At 42.6% G+C, this 13,462-nt stretch overlaps 1 protein-coding gene across 1 annotated transcript; it reads left to right on the top strand.

Annotated features, from left to right (window-relative positions):
* Positions 1-3,156: 3,156 nt before the first annotated feature.
* On the top strand, positions 3,157-9,500 carry LOC103359888 (inositol hexakisphosphate kinase 2). The gene is made up of 5 exons (XM_008285451.1): positions 3,157-3,911; positions 5,619-5,853; positions 6,494-6,678; positions 7,186-7,361; positions 8,005-9,500. The coding sequence occupies exons 1-5, from the start codon at positions 3,623-3,625 to the stop codon at positions 8,668-8,670; spliced, it is 1,551 nt and encodes a 516-aa protein (XP_008283673.1). The 5' UTR covers positions 3,157-3,622; the 3' UTR covers positions 8,671-9,500.
* Positions 9,501-13,462: the final 3,962 nt, after the last annotated feature.

Raw genomic sequence — 13,462 nt, forward strand, 5'->3', positions numbered from 1 at the left:
CATGGTGATTTAAGCTCACTGTTTAGCACATACAGTCATGTTTACTGCAAGACAAACGGTCAGGGTTTGAGTTCTGGTCCTTTTTGTGTGTGTTCTTTTTGCATCAGTGTTTGTATTGTCTGTGCTACAGATTTTAAATAACCTTTTTGTATCAATACAACCGCTTTGCAATAGTTTGTGTTCCAATCTGAAGCTATTTTAGTGCTAATATAGAAAGAACATTGACTCAAAGCAAATGGATGAATAGTGCTGCTCGTGCTGTCAGGTTGTAAACATGTTTGTAGGCTCAATATTTAACTAAGCTGCTGTTTCTTACGTGGTTCATATCATTTCCATGGCAACAGTTATGGAAGAGTGTTGAATACTGGTAACTGAAATGCTGACCATTGAAACTCTTGTAGCTCGTAATCAAAATACAATGGTCTGTCTGGCTTTGTTATTCTTACGATGGAACGGTGACCTCCACTATAGGTGTCCTTACATCTTCCCACTCCACTGGCTCCTTATCTGTGTGTTGTGTATTTGAAGTCAGAATGAGTTTGGATTTCCCAAGATGTATTTTGTGAGAGAGATGAAAATCTGTTTGTCAGGGTCACCCGAGCTGTGATCTTGTGAGGAGGTGTTCTTCAAACTGCACAACTGTTGTACGCTTTGTGGAGGTAAGACTCATGATTCCAACCTCCTGTCACCTGCACATTTCAGTGTGCCTGTTCGTGACTGCCACGTGCCTCAGCAGCATTGTGAAAAGCCCCTGCAAACTGCCCGACGCTGTGCACGTCCCACTTCTTTCAAGGTCAGGGCACTCATTTCCCTCTGCCTTCTTTTTTTTTTTTGTTCGTGTCAGTGTAATTTCCTCTGAGCAGTTATTAGTCATTTTCCAAATTGGGTTGCAGTATTCCATCATGTGGCTGTTAAATTCTTCTGAACGCAGTAAAACGTTTCTACCTTTCAGCATTGAAACCACTGTTGGATTTACATACATTCCTGATTGTTTATGTTTGTGGCTGTGGATGCTGGCCAGATTAAATGAGTGCCAGAACTGTTACAGCTTCAAAAAGTATGTGTTGTATTTATGTAAATGGAATTTTTATTGCTTCTTTGGCTCTGAGCAAAGTGTGTACGTGTGTGTGTGTGTGTGTGTGTGTGTGTTTTTTGGGCCTCACCTCATATGAACTGTATATCTGGAGACCATCACTCTTACATCTTGCAGAGTCTTCTGATTTTATGGCATTGTCAACTGCTCTGCAATTTTAGCATCGCAGGCAATGTGGGTGTTGACATTGACATTGTTTCCTGTCTGTGCAGCAAAACAAGCATCACGGTCAAAAGGTGTTTTTTTTAATCGAGGGTCTCACTGCTACAGCTCAGGGATTGCTTTAAGCCTTGGCTAACAGATGGCATTATACAATATTAGCCACAATCAAATCAGGATTTTGAACCCGTGCAGCCATTTGACACCAAAAAAGAAGCATATGCTGTGTTGTGATTTGACCATAGAGATAAACAAAATGAGTTGTCACAGGGAGTTAGAGATGACAGAACAGCGATTTCCCTGCTGAGACCGAACTGACCTTATCTGTCAAGAGTGCTCTGTCTATTAAGTTTCCCACTGATGAAAGATATCAGGAGCATGTGTAAGGGGGTGTCCAGGAGTAGCAATGGCCATCCTACTTCTTGTCTTCGATGTGTGGATGTCCTCAATAGACATGTGTATTTAAAGTGTAACTGTGGCTATTTTCTACTTGTTTGTCATGGCCCATTTTCCTCTTGTATTCCAAGAGGCAGGATTAGAGAGATTAGTGCTGACTCTGTTCCCTGCACAACCAGCCAGTGACCAACTGTAATGTACAGCACACATGCATGCACAGAAACACACACTGATTCATGCATTAAAAAAACAGCACATAATGAGTTGTTGGAGGCTGCAAACATGCAACCATGCTCTGATTAGCATTTTATATGTTTTGGTAATAATGCGTAATGCCCTTATCTGTGTTGTCCCACCAGCAGTTTAAAGGTAGACTGACTTGGATGGAGACAGGAGCAAGTGACTGGTTTAATCAGATGTTATTTTGCCTGCTGCAATAATCTGTGTCAAGAAGGGCTGGGAGGGTGCGAGATAAGGATTATAGTTTCCACTGTGGTCAGAGCACGAGCTCTCGCAAACCCCAGACGTCACCTCGACTACCCACATCCCATCTTCATAACACCACACTCTGACGTTTATAGAAATCCTTGAAACTGAAAGAGTAGATGAGGATCTCAATAACAACAACTTGGTGTTAACACAGGCTTTATTGTGAATAGCAAAACATTCGTTTTACTTTGCACTGTAAACTAAAAGCAGAGATCTGCAGCACTTATGATTTGTTTAGTTTGCTACAGTAAGTTTTGCTACATCACTATTTTGTCTAAGTAGAATGAGTAAATGCACAATATGCAAGTAAAAAACTGTCTCTGTATTTGTACACATCATCTGGCTTCATTGTTATTATCTCAATAAGCAATCAAACTTGCAACCAGCAATAGGATTTAAAAATTCGAACAAAACTGGCCTTGTGTTGTGCAGCGTAAATGTGTGTGAGGATCAGTACCAAGTTTTTAAAAATCTCCTTATTGTAAAAAACACACATTTATATATATTCAAAATAAATAAATTGAAGGCATCTTTATTTTGCAGTGTTTTTCCGACCCATATTAATTACATGCTGTTGGCTTGTTCAGAACAAGTTTTTTTTGTGTCAGTAGTTTTGCTTATATTTGATTGCTGTTTTGCACTGTATGCCAGTTTCTGTGTTTGTGTGTGTGTGTGTGTTTTTTTTTTTTTAAGTCTCCCTTCCCTACAGCTCACTTTATATGATGAAATAGTGCTGCTTGTGCTGTCAGGTTGTTAAAACCCTGCTGTCACACAGACAGAGAAACAGCTGAGTTCAGCTTCGCCCTCCCTCCTTGTTTTTATTCTTCTTTCCTCTCTCCCTTCCCCCAGACTCCCCCCTCCCATCACTGTCTTTGTTTGCTTGCTTCTTTGCCTCGAAGGGTTACCACCCAACAGCCTGCTTTGGATGCTTGTCATTGGTGGATTGCTTGTGATGGGGCGGGTCGAGTGTCAGGCTTGTGAGAGCTTTACCAGTGGCGAGCCAGCTCTCAGCTGTCAGAAAGCGCTCAGTCTGCAGCGGAGGCACAAGCAGGATCTGTCTCTGTTTGCCTCTTCTGCCGCAGCAGCACTGGTCCAAACCTTAACATATAAAGGACATAAAAGGGCTTTCTGTTTCTACTCATCTACAAGAACTGCCAGACGAGGAGCTGAAGGGATCAAATATCTACTAAACCCGAGCTGTCTGTTCTGTTTCTCCTCTGTTTCCTCCTTCCTGTTCTTTGTTTTCGACCAGCAGAATCCCTGACAAAGCAGATCATCATCACAACAACGGGCTCTGAAGACATCGTGGGGATAATTTGCAAAAAACCTACGATCTTGATGCGACACACTAGGACTAGTCCTCTGTGGATCTGCAGTGTGTGACTGAGTGTGTGCGTGTCCCTACCACATAGGGCCCCCACCACATTGTGTGTGCGTGTGTGAGCAGGCTAATGCTCGCGGTACTGTGGTCAGGGCCAGAGGAGGATGAGTCCGGCTGTGGAGGCTCAGGCCCAGGAGGCCATGGATGCAGAGCAAAAGCAAAAGCAGCAACAGCAGCAGCAGCAGCAGAACCAGCTGAAGAACCAGCTCCAGCACCAGCAGTGCTACATGGAGAAAGGGGTGATGCTTGAGCCCTTCGTGCACCAGGTGGGGGGACATTCCTGTGTTCTGCGTTTTGGGGAGCAGACCATCTGTAAGCCCCTCATTCCCCGTGAACATCAGTTCTACAAGAGTCTGCCTGCTGCAATGAGGAAGTTTACCCCACAGTACAGAGGTAATGAAAACAAGCCTTTCTAACCTTTGTGATGCTTGTTGTGTTGTGTTGTGTTGTGTTTATGTGCTTTTTTTTGTCTGCTGTGCATGCATATGTGGAAGTGAGATGAATCTAGATGTTTTGCAGAACCTACTTTTGCAGGTTGTGTGTCAAGTGTGCGTTTGAGATTTTTAGGACCAGAGCTCCCTGCATGAGGGTTGTTTTTAGGTGCCCACCAGCAGTGTACCAAAATGTGCCACAAGAGGGTGCTGTAGCTGAGACTGTGAGTGGGACTCCTGCAAATAGGCCAGCTGGTTGTGGTATCCTGTTTGTAAAAGGCTGTACTAACACAGGTAAGTCAGCTGAGCAGGTGGGAGCCTCTGTTTCTTTTCCCTGGCACACAATCGGCATGCTGAAAATGATGCAAAGTAAGTTCCAGGAGGAGGAGGAGGAGCTGCTGGAGGGGTCATCTAAAAAGGTCAACATAGGTATTGCTTCAGAAAAGCTCCAGATGACTGCGGATCAGTCCACAGACTGGATGAAGTCATCACCACACCTCTTTTAAGATCTTCAAAAATGAAGCACAGTGAGTGACGTTAGCAAACAGGACTGGTTTGACATGTCACCTCCTATTGAGATTGCTCAGTGCTTCTCACACATGTCTGCAAGGTCTTCTAAGTTTATGCTCATTCTTTCATTCAGACGGTGTGAGGGGTTAAATCCAACATATGCAACGAGATGTAACAGTGAGGCAATCTTTTTGACAGCAAATGAGAATCTACAGGGTCCTCAGAAGCTCACTGCTACTTATCATGTTCCATCCCATTCTACTACAGCACATCCCCTTTAAATGTTACCTAAGGCGCTGCCTCGCGATCCAGTGCAGCTGGTGCCTTTGTGTCCCCAGCAGAGAAGATTAAAGTGATACACAGCAATCTCTCTCCTCTGATCATCCTAAAAGCCCCACTGCTGCTTTAAATGTCCACCTCCAAAATACTGAACGACAGGAACGACCCCTGTGATTTTGGAATGATGAAGTTAAAATCATATCTTTTCCTCGCTATTCCTTGAATATTCTGTGACAACAGTGCGATTTTATTTCTTTATCTTTATTATCATGCGCTTTGTCAGTCCTTCTGTCCTTTACCTTGTCTTGGCTTCTTCTTCAGTCGTGTATGAAGCAAGGGGTGTGGCTGTTTAGGTTGCAAACAAGTGGGGAGATTGTGAAAATATAAAATGCTTTTGCTTGTGGATGTGAAAGCTTCGGGAAGCTAGAAGCTTTTTGGCATCATACCATGTGTTTGTGTGCAGTCTTGCATTGTGGTTTCTGCATGTTATACAGTGTATGTGTATTGCTGACTATTTTGTGTGAGATAAAATTGTTGGTAATGAATAAACAGGATGCTGACTTAAGTTTTTGTAGCCTTTGGTCTTTTTTGTGTGGGCTGTTATTTTAGCTTATTGACATGCTTTGAGAGTGAGATAGTTCAACATACATTTCTCTATTCCTCTGTTTAAAGACACATCCCTTTTTCCACTCTTGCCACTGCTAAAATACATACAGTACATACAGCACTAAAGAGGTTTCACTAAAGAGACTTTTTTTTTTTATCCTGCTTGCTTTACTGTACTTGTGTGTGTGTTTGCGTGTAGCACATTGTCTTTACTGCTCCACAAAAATTATGTCTAAAAGATGTCTTTCTTTCTCCGTCTCTGTTCTTGTCTCAGGTGTGGTGTCGGTAAGCTTTGAGGAGGATGAAGAAGGGAATCTTTGCCTAATCGCCTACCCGCTGCACAGTGATCCAGCAGCAGATCTAGAGAACAAGGACCACTCAACAGACTGTGAGCCCAAGAGTAAGATGCTCAAGTGGGGGAAAATGATGGCGTCCTCGCTGCTTGTGGACAGTGAAAATTACAGCAAAGATGGCCGAATGCGCCACTCTCGCAAAGACAAGGACAAGAGGTGAGATAGACAATGTCCCAATACAAACAGCATTTCCCTCAAGGACTCATAATACACATAGGTATGTGGTCGATGCATCAACAAAGTGGAGGCAAAGTGAGTCACTGATATCACGGCTCATGTTAATGAAACTGAAGATGACGCATTTTTATATACATTACACAACGCTGACTTATTTAACCAATTTTAATCCATAGTTCATTCATAGCTCTCCATGAATGGTAAAACTGTAGTCTCAAGACTTACGTTAATTGACTCATGACGCACAAGTTGACTTACACATACAACCTAAGGCAATAGTGGTTCTAATACAGTTAAAGGCTGAGCCCTGGGGCTTTGCAGCTGGAGGAAGGGTCACAGACTCAGAGTTACATAACTGCATAAGACGCATGTCTGTGCTTATATACAAACACAATACGTTGACTTAGTCAGGCATGGCCTTCGGAGTGCAGAAACAACTAGAAGGAGGATACTGGTTGATGCTCGGCTATAGAATGGATGTTTGAATGCATAAATGACAGTCAGTGAATGGCACTGCTCTATTTTTCATGCTCTACTCCCCACATGGCATACTTTGACTGTAAACATGCTGTTTGTTCTCTATAAATCGATTAAGGATCTCTCTGTGTCTGTCACTCAGTGTTCACATGCTGCCAGAGGACATGGAGCTGGAGTGGCTGCAGCAGGCCGAGGTGCTGTATTACCGACTGGAGCACAGTCACAGTAACGCCGTCCCGCAGCTCAAACACAATCCTTGGAGCCTCAAGTGTCACCAGCAGCACCTGCAGAGGATGAAAGAGAACGCTAAGCACCGCAACCAGTACAGTATCCTTTCACTGACTGAAAGCTACACTTTTTCAAAATTCCCTCTTAACAACATTTAGTATCACAGAAGAGATAAACAGGATTAATTGTTGTTGTTCAGATAGTATTAAAATACACCAGAGATTCCAAGCCAGAGCATGTTCCCTGGTCAACTGAGCCACCAGGACAACTCGACACCTGCATATCTATTAGAACATGTACATGGTACATCAGTAGCTTCAGCTTCTGTCTGAGACGTTTTATTTAATACAGTGTCTAGCTATCAGTTTCTCTGTCTCATGGAGTTGCGTTTCAGAGTACTCCCATTAGTTACCATGTTGCATATCGTAGTGGAAGTATAATGAATGTGAGTGCAGTAAAACTTGTGGAGGGTAAATTGTATCGGTATTGGTTTTTTTTGTTGTTGTTGTTTTTTAATCAAGCATTGTTCAGCAGGTTTATTTGTAAAATAATTAGTGTGGTGGAAGGCTGTGGTTTTCGACTGTCATCCTTGACTCGGCTTCACAGAATTCATCCTGCTAGAGAACCTGACCTGGCAGCACACTGTACCATGTGTGTTGGATCTGAAGATGGGCACACGGCAGCATGGAGACGATGCTTCAGAAGAGAAGAAGGCCGTTCAGATCCGCAAGTGTCAGCAGAGCACATCGTCCTCAATAGGAGTCCGCCTCTGTGGCATGCAGGTGAGTGTTCCTGACTCTGTCTTAAAGAAATAGTTTAACATTCTGGGAAATACACAGAACGTTAGACGGAGAGATTCAAACAGCTCTCGTTTCTATCACTTAAATATAAGTTTACAGCCAGCAAACAGTTAGCTTAGCACAAGACTTCGGTACAAAAAATGTAAAAATGACAATTTGGTGTTTTATGGGGATTATGTGCCAGGCAAACAGTTGAGAATCCAATGAGTCATTGCATCCAGTCAAGAAATAGTGATAAGTGATGTAATGCCTTAATGTTTGAAATTGTTTCTTCAATAAGCTGTTTTATATGGATCTACTCTGCAACAAAGGTCTTAAATGAGCACTAAAAGGCAGTAAAATTTGACTTTGGCAGTTAAATCGATAGAACTGACCTGCCACACTGGCCATTAATTGTTTGGGAACAGTAGAAGGCTATCAGACTATCTACAGATCTAATTAAAACATATCCCTTTTCCCTCATTGCCATGAATTTTTAAGTAGAGTGTTGAAAAATAATACACAATGTAAAAATGTTTTGTATGAACTTTGTAATAACATTTGTATAAAGCTGACTGTAAACTGATTTTGAAACTCTTTATGTGACCCGACTTTTCCCTTTTTTCATTTGTCTCCATCACTGCAGGTGTACCAGTCTGACACAGGCCAGCTGATGTTTATGAACAAGTACCATGGCCGCAAACTAACCCTGCCAGGCTTCAAGGAGGCTCTGTTCCAGTTCTTCCACAGTGGGCGACGTCTTAGACGTGAACTGCTTTCCCCGGTACTGAGCAGACTCAGAGACATGCAAGCTGCCCTGGAAGCCTGCGAATCGTACCGCTTCTACTCCAGTTCTCTACTCATCATCTATGATGGATCACCACACAGGAAACACACACGCCGACGCACTGAAGACGGACTTTCTGAAGAGGAAGAGGAGGATGAGGAGGATGAGGACGAGGAGGTGGAAGCTGAACCAGAAATGGAGGAGGAAGAGGAAGAGGAGGAGGACGGGGAAGTTGCAGGTGCACTTGGTTTTCCACACAGCCCCTCCACATCTAGCGATGGCAGCAGCAGTTGCTCCAGCAGTAGCAGCAGTGCCGGGAGCTCAGGTATGAGCCAGGCTCGTCTGTCCCGCTCAGACTCCCGCAGCCCCGTGGTGGATGTGAAGATGATAGACTTTGCCCACACCACCTGCAGACATTACCGGGAGGACAGTGTGGTCCATGAGGGCCAGGACAGTGGCTACATATTTGGTCTCCAGAACCTCATCACCATCATCTCCGAGCTGGAGAACCACAGCACAGACTGAAGACATACATGAGTTCCAACACAGAGGCACAATAACACACTCTCTGACCCTTGGAAGAACAGAGGAGGGACGGACTACAGCGGAGAGAGATTTCTTCTCTCATTTTTAACATTGGACTTTGTTGTAGCTGGTCTTTTCATTGGACCCCCTTCCCGGTTCTGCCATTGGTGCTTTTCTATGTCGTGTACGTCCGTCTTCGGGGTATGAAACAGACTTGCAAGTAACATAGAAGAGCCATCCGTGTGAATGATGCAGTGATTTACCCAATGTCATCGTTCTGTGTTAACCCACCTAACCTTGAAGATGAAGGGTAGGCAGCAAATAAACGCAGTTTGAAGTTTGAGAGCGAAGAGATGTTTTCCTTTTGTCTGATTTCCAAAGAAGGTGTCATCATTTTGCACACATGAACATGCACTTAAAGACATTCTGCTGACTGAGTGCGTGTTTAGACTGAGACAGGGCTATCAAAGAGAGCAGGAGCTGTATGAGGACAGAGTCAACGGGAGGAGAGCCCTGGAGCTCACACCCTTCATTCTTCTCTTTCACCAGTTCTTTCTGCCATCCTTCTCCCCCTGCTCATCTTCACTCAGAGACTTTATTCATATAGGTGACAGATGATATAGAGACATTTATTTATTTGACATGTTTCATAAAATAAACTAAAAGCTCAAAAAAGAATGTGAATGGAGAGTAGTACATTCCATGTTATTAATGTTACAATAATGATATTAATAAATATTGTTATTTGACATGTTTGGATACCTCTATCTTGTATATCTGTGTTGTCCACAGTGTGTTGGAGGAGACATTAAAAATGTTGGTTTGTGTAACATCAGTGTGTTCTTTCATACTTGGGGCAGCTGGTAGAGGAGCTAAGAAACTTTTAATTTATTGAGTTTTTAGGTCACTTTAAGTTTAAATGTCACCGCAGTCAAATTTTATGTAAATATTCACAATGTGATTGTTCCAAGGGTGTGTACATGTGAGGCAAGTGACCTCTTTCTGAACGCCGGTCAGTACAAGCCCATGATGAAAGACTAATTAATATCGCTATAGATGCCCTGGAAAGTATGATTGGACTGCAACTCAATACGGGCAAGCACTGGAGGCCTACCACCTGCTGGGAAGAAAATAACCGAGGCACATGTCAAGCCTGAGGTCGCCTGTAGATGCACCCTGTAATGTTGTGGCGTGCAGCCAAGACACAAGAGTCTCCAAATACAGCCTTGTTTGCCTCAGTCTACAAGAATTTCTGTTGCAGAGAAAGACAACAGGTTTTTCTGACCGGCGAGAGGAGGATGACGGCAGCCTCAGCTAGTCCTGGTCATCTCGAGCCGGTCTGAGGCAGACAGAAAGGAGGCGAGTTAGATGCTTTGTGGGATGTGACGAGAGGCAGTGGTCGGCGTGGAGAAAAGCTGTTAAGTAGACATGGGCTTGTGTCAACAGAGTACACGGGCCATTACCACTTCAGTGTCCTCTCTCTGGAATGTACTGTACTGCTGGCACCGACATCCATCCATCTGCCATGTAAATATCAAATCAATCAATTTTGTATCCAAGGTCATTTTTTACAGGAACATTTTGATGTTTGACATTTCACTCTGCTCGCTTGTAAAATTAGGACGTAACACTTTCTCAGGGATTTATTTTTATTTAGTTTGTTGTCAAATAGTACAGTATATCATGGAGGCTGTGTGCCTGGTTCAGTTTATGCTGAAAATAGTGACCTCCTGCATATCTCCATCTGTCACATGCTTGCTGGGCTTTGGATGTGAACAGGTTGTCCCATGAGATGGGACAAATGCACATTCATGCTCACGATAACCACTTACTGTTCTTAAATGAACTAAAGAATGATCAAGTATCATATAAAAAACTGCAATTGTTATTTTTGAACATTTCTTTCCCCTGCATGTGTATTAAATTTATCTTTGTAAGTAGACACTGCTTTCAAAGATGCCGCTGGTTGACATATGAATGCTCTTTATATACCGAGTGCCATTGTCAGTCTGGGACCTGATCCTGCCGCAGTTTAGGACAGCACAGTATAAGGTCAAGCCCTTTACAGGTTTACTGAGCAGACAGACACTTTAATCTTTGAGAGTCTAGGTCAAGGCGGGGTTAGGGGGCTTTATGAGCACATGCATTTGTATTTACAGGAGACCCTCAGAGGACAGCATTTAACATGTTCAATGGAGTGTCAGAGATCAGCGGCGGTCGGGGTCAGACATGCATGTGATGTTTCTGTGTTGTGTGACTGCAGGACGATGGAGAGACTGATAGACGCGAGGATGGAATGATGGAGAAGATAAGCTCTTCCATCTCTGTGCTGGGGAGGGGGGTGGTGGTAACCAATGTTGCATAACAGCCTCAGGGTCAGTGGGCTGCTTTCAACCATCAGAATGATCCCATTCTGTCATTGCACTTGGTGTTGTGTGTTTGTGTATGCATATGTATATTAGAAAGCATACATACTGTAGATTAACAGTTAGTCTATACCATAATTCTTACATGCCATTGTAGGACACATTCATATGCGTCCTTGTAGCCCATTGCTTTGTGAAGGTTGCCACTGTAAGTGGAACACTTACGTAACAGTGGTTAAAATCACTATGGCAACAGCAGGTTTTTGCCAGGAACGAAATAGTGTCATAGCTTTTTGGGCCACTAGAGTCACACCCCTGTTCATCAATATATTAATACACTTTCTGTCTCTTTAATCAAATCTGCTCCAACATCCAATTAGCGTGATATCAATCATTGCACATGGTACGTGCTCACATAAGCACACACAGGTGCACACTGTCATCATCCATGTGAAAGAACAATCCCATTGTTCTACTTTGTAAAGTGATCCAACACCAACTGTACATTCAGGTCACCCTTGTTTGTTCACGACTGTCAAATTGTTTCCTTGTCTTTCAGCAGCTCACTCTGTCAATTATCTTACAACTGTGAAGCACTTTCATTTATTACACTGCTGAAAGGTGGTGAACTCTTCCACAGTCTTGCTCCTCTAAATATTTGAGGACAGCTCAGACGACCCCAGCTCCAGTGTCCTCTCGGCTGTTTGATGCATGTGGACTTATCCTTGACTCTTACTCAAATAGAGATATGACACAGCATGCAAACATGAGGAAAAACACAGAGGTTTCTATTTTTATTTCTGTGTGTTTGCATTCTCTGTGACTGTGTTAGTGTTCGTGTTTATAATAGACTTTACATAATTTAAGCTTAATTCCTCTTATAAACCTCTAAGAAACTTGTCCTCACCTTCTTTCATGTGTGTACATATAACAACAATACAAAGCCAAACATATCACAGAGGGTTTTCCTTTTTGGGAGTAATCAGTTCTGGAGTATAGTTGGTGAACACAGCCTTGTGTATGTGATGTGCAGGCTGACTGTCTGCTACATGTGATCCCAAGCATCATATGTTTCACTGCGTCTTCTCACTGCTATCTGAGGATTGCTCCATTGTCCATCACACATTTTAGTGCACGAGCATGCACACTGCTGCCCCAGGCTGTACAAACAGAGTGGCAGGTTGAAACCAGCAAGTACTGCTGAGGCAAAGGTGCACTGATGCTCATTATTTTGCAGCACCACGGCCAAACCAAAATTTCTTTTTTCAATGTTTTCATGCATGCACAGATAGTATAGTAAATCCTGCTCCTATTTCAACAGATTCAGCTACATGCATCACTAGATAACAAATACCACACATCTCCAGTTTTTATGGCTAGAATTAGATTTTTAAAAAAAACAAAAAAAAAAACATATATACATAGAAAGTTTATTTATATTCTACTAAGTTAAATGCAAATGCTAACATAAGCAAAAGAACGTGCACATTAAAGACAATTTATTTAGTGAAGATGAGGCAAAGTGTGAAATTTTTAAGATTCATGTTGACATAAAGACAGACAGCCAGAGCTGCATGAATGAGAAACTCAGTCAAGCCTGTTTTGACAGGTTTTAAAATGAACTAACATGACGGTGACAGGCTCTGCACAGGCAGTTACATAAACAGGTCAATAATGTAATGAGGGAGTGATGAAAGGAAGCCAGACAGACTGAACGTAGAGGTTGCCTCTCTACGCTTTCACGCTAAAGAAGATTATACAGAAAGAAAAAAAAAAAGAAGTCTTGTGCGATTAAGATGATGATGGTTGTGGGAGATTAATCTTCTGACCTGATTAAAAATCTGTGTATGATTTGATTAGAGTTCAGCCACCAGCGAGGTGAGTATGTGAAAGTGCACCTGCTCGAACAGATACAGTGTAAAGTTGGTTTTCAGGTCAGTTGGAACAGATTAGGCAGCTGTGCTCTAGTCTAAGCGCTGTGTGATGAGACAACACAGACACAGCAGGACTTATTGTTCCTGATAAATCCACAACACTCCCCCCATAGCCATGGTATGGTATCTAAGAACAATTTTAAGGTGCTGGTATTTTACTTGAGTTTTTCCATGTTATGCTTCTTTCTCCTTTCACACCACTACATCTCAGAGGACATTTTGTACTTTCTACTACTGCTTCAATTTGACAGGTTTAGGTACTTTACAAAATATAATGCCGTTGTTATAGTTTAAACCAGTGGTTTCTAGCCTCTTGGACTGCAGTGTGTAGTCACGCTCACATTTCAGATGTCTATGAGTTGCTAACAGCTCCACCAAATACTGATTCTAACCTCTAAACTTATCACAGTATTTCATTTTGATGAATATTCAGTATTTTATCAAAAATCAAAGATTAGAGAAAAAGTACATCAACTTTAAACAGACAGCACT

The sequence above is a fragment of the Stegastes partitus genome, unplaced genomic scaffold (genome assembly GCF_000690725.1).
Source record: "Stegastes partitus isolate 25-593 unplaced genomic scaffold, Stegastes_partitus-1.0.2 Scaffold402, whole genome shotgun sequence".
NCBI classification, from domain to species: Eukaryota; Metazoa; Chordata; class Actinopteri; family Pomacentridae; genus Stegastes; species Stegastes partitus.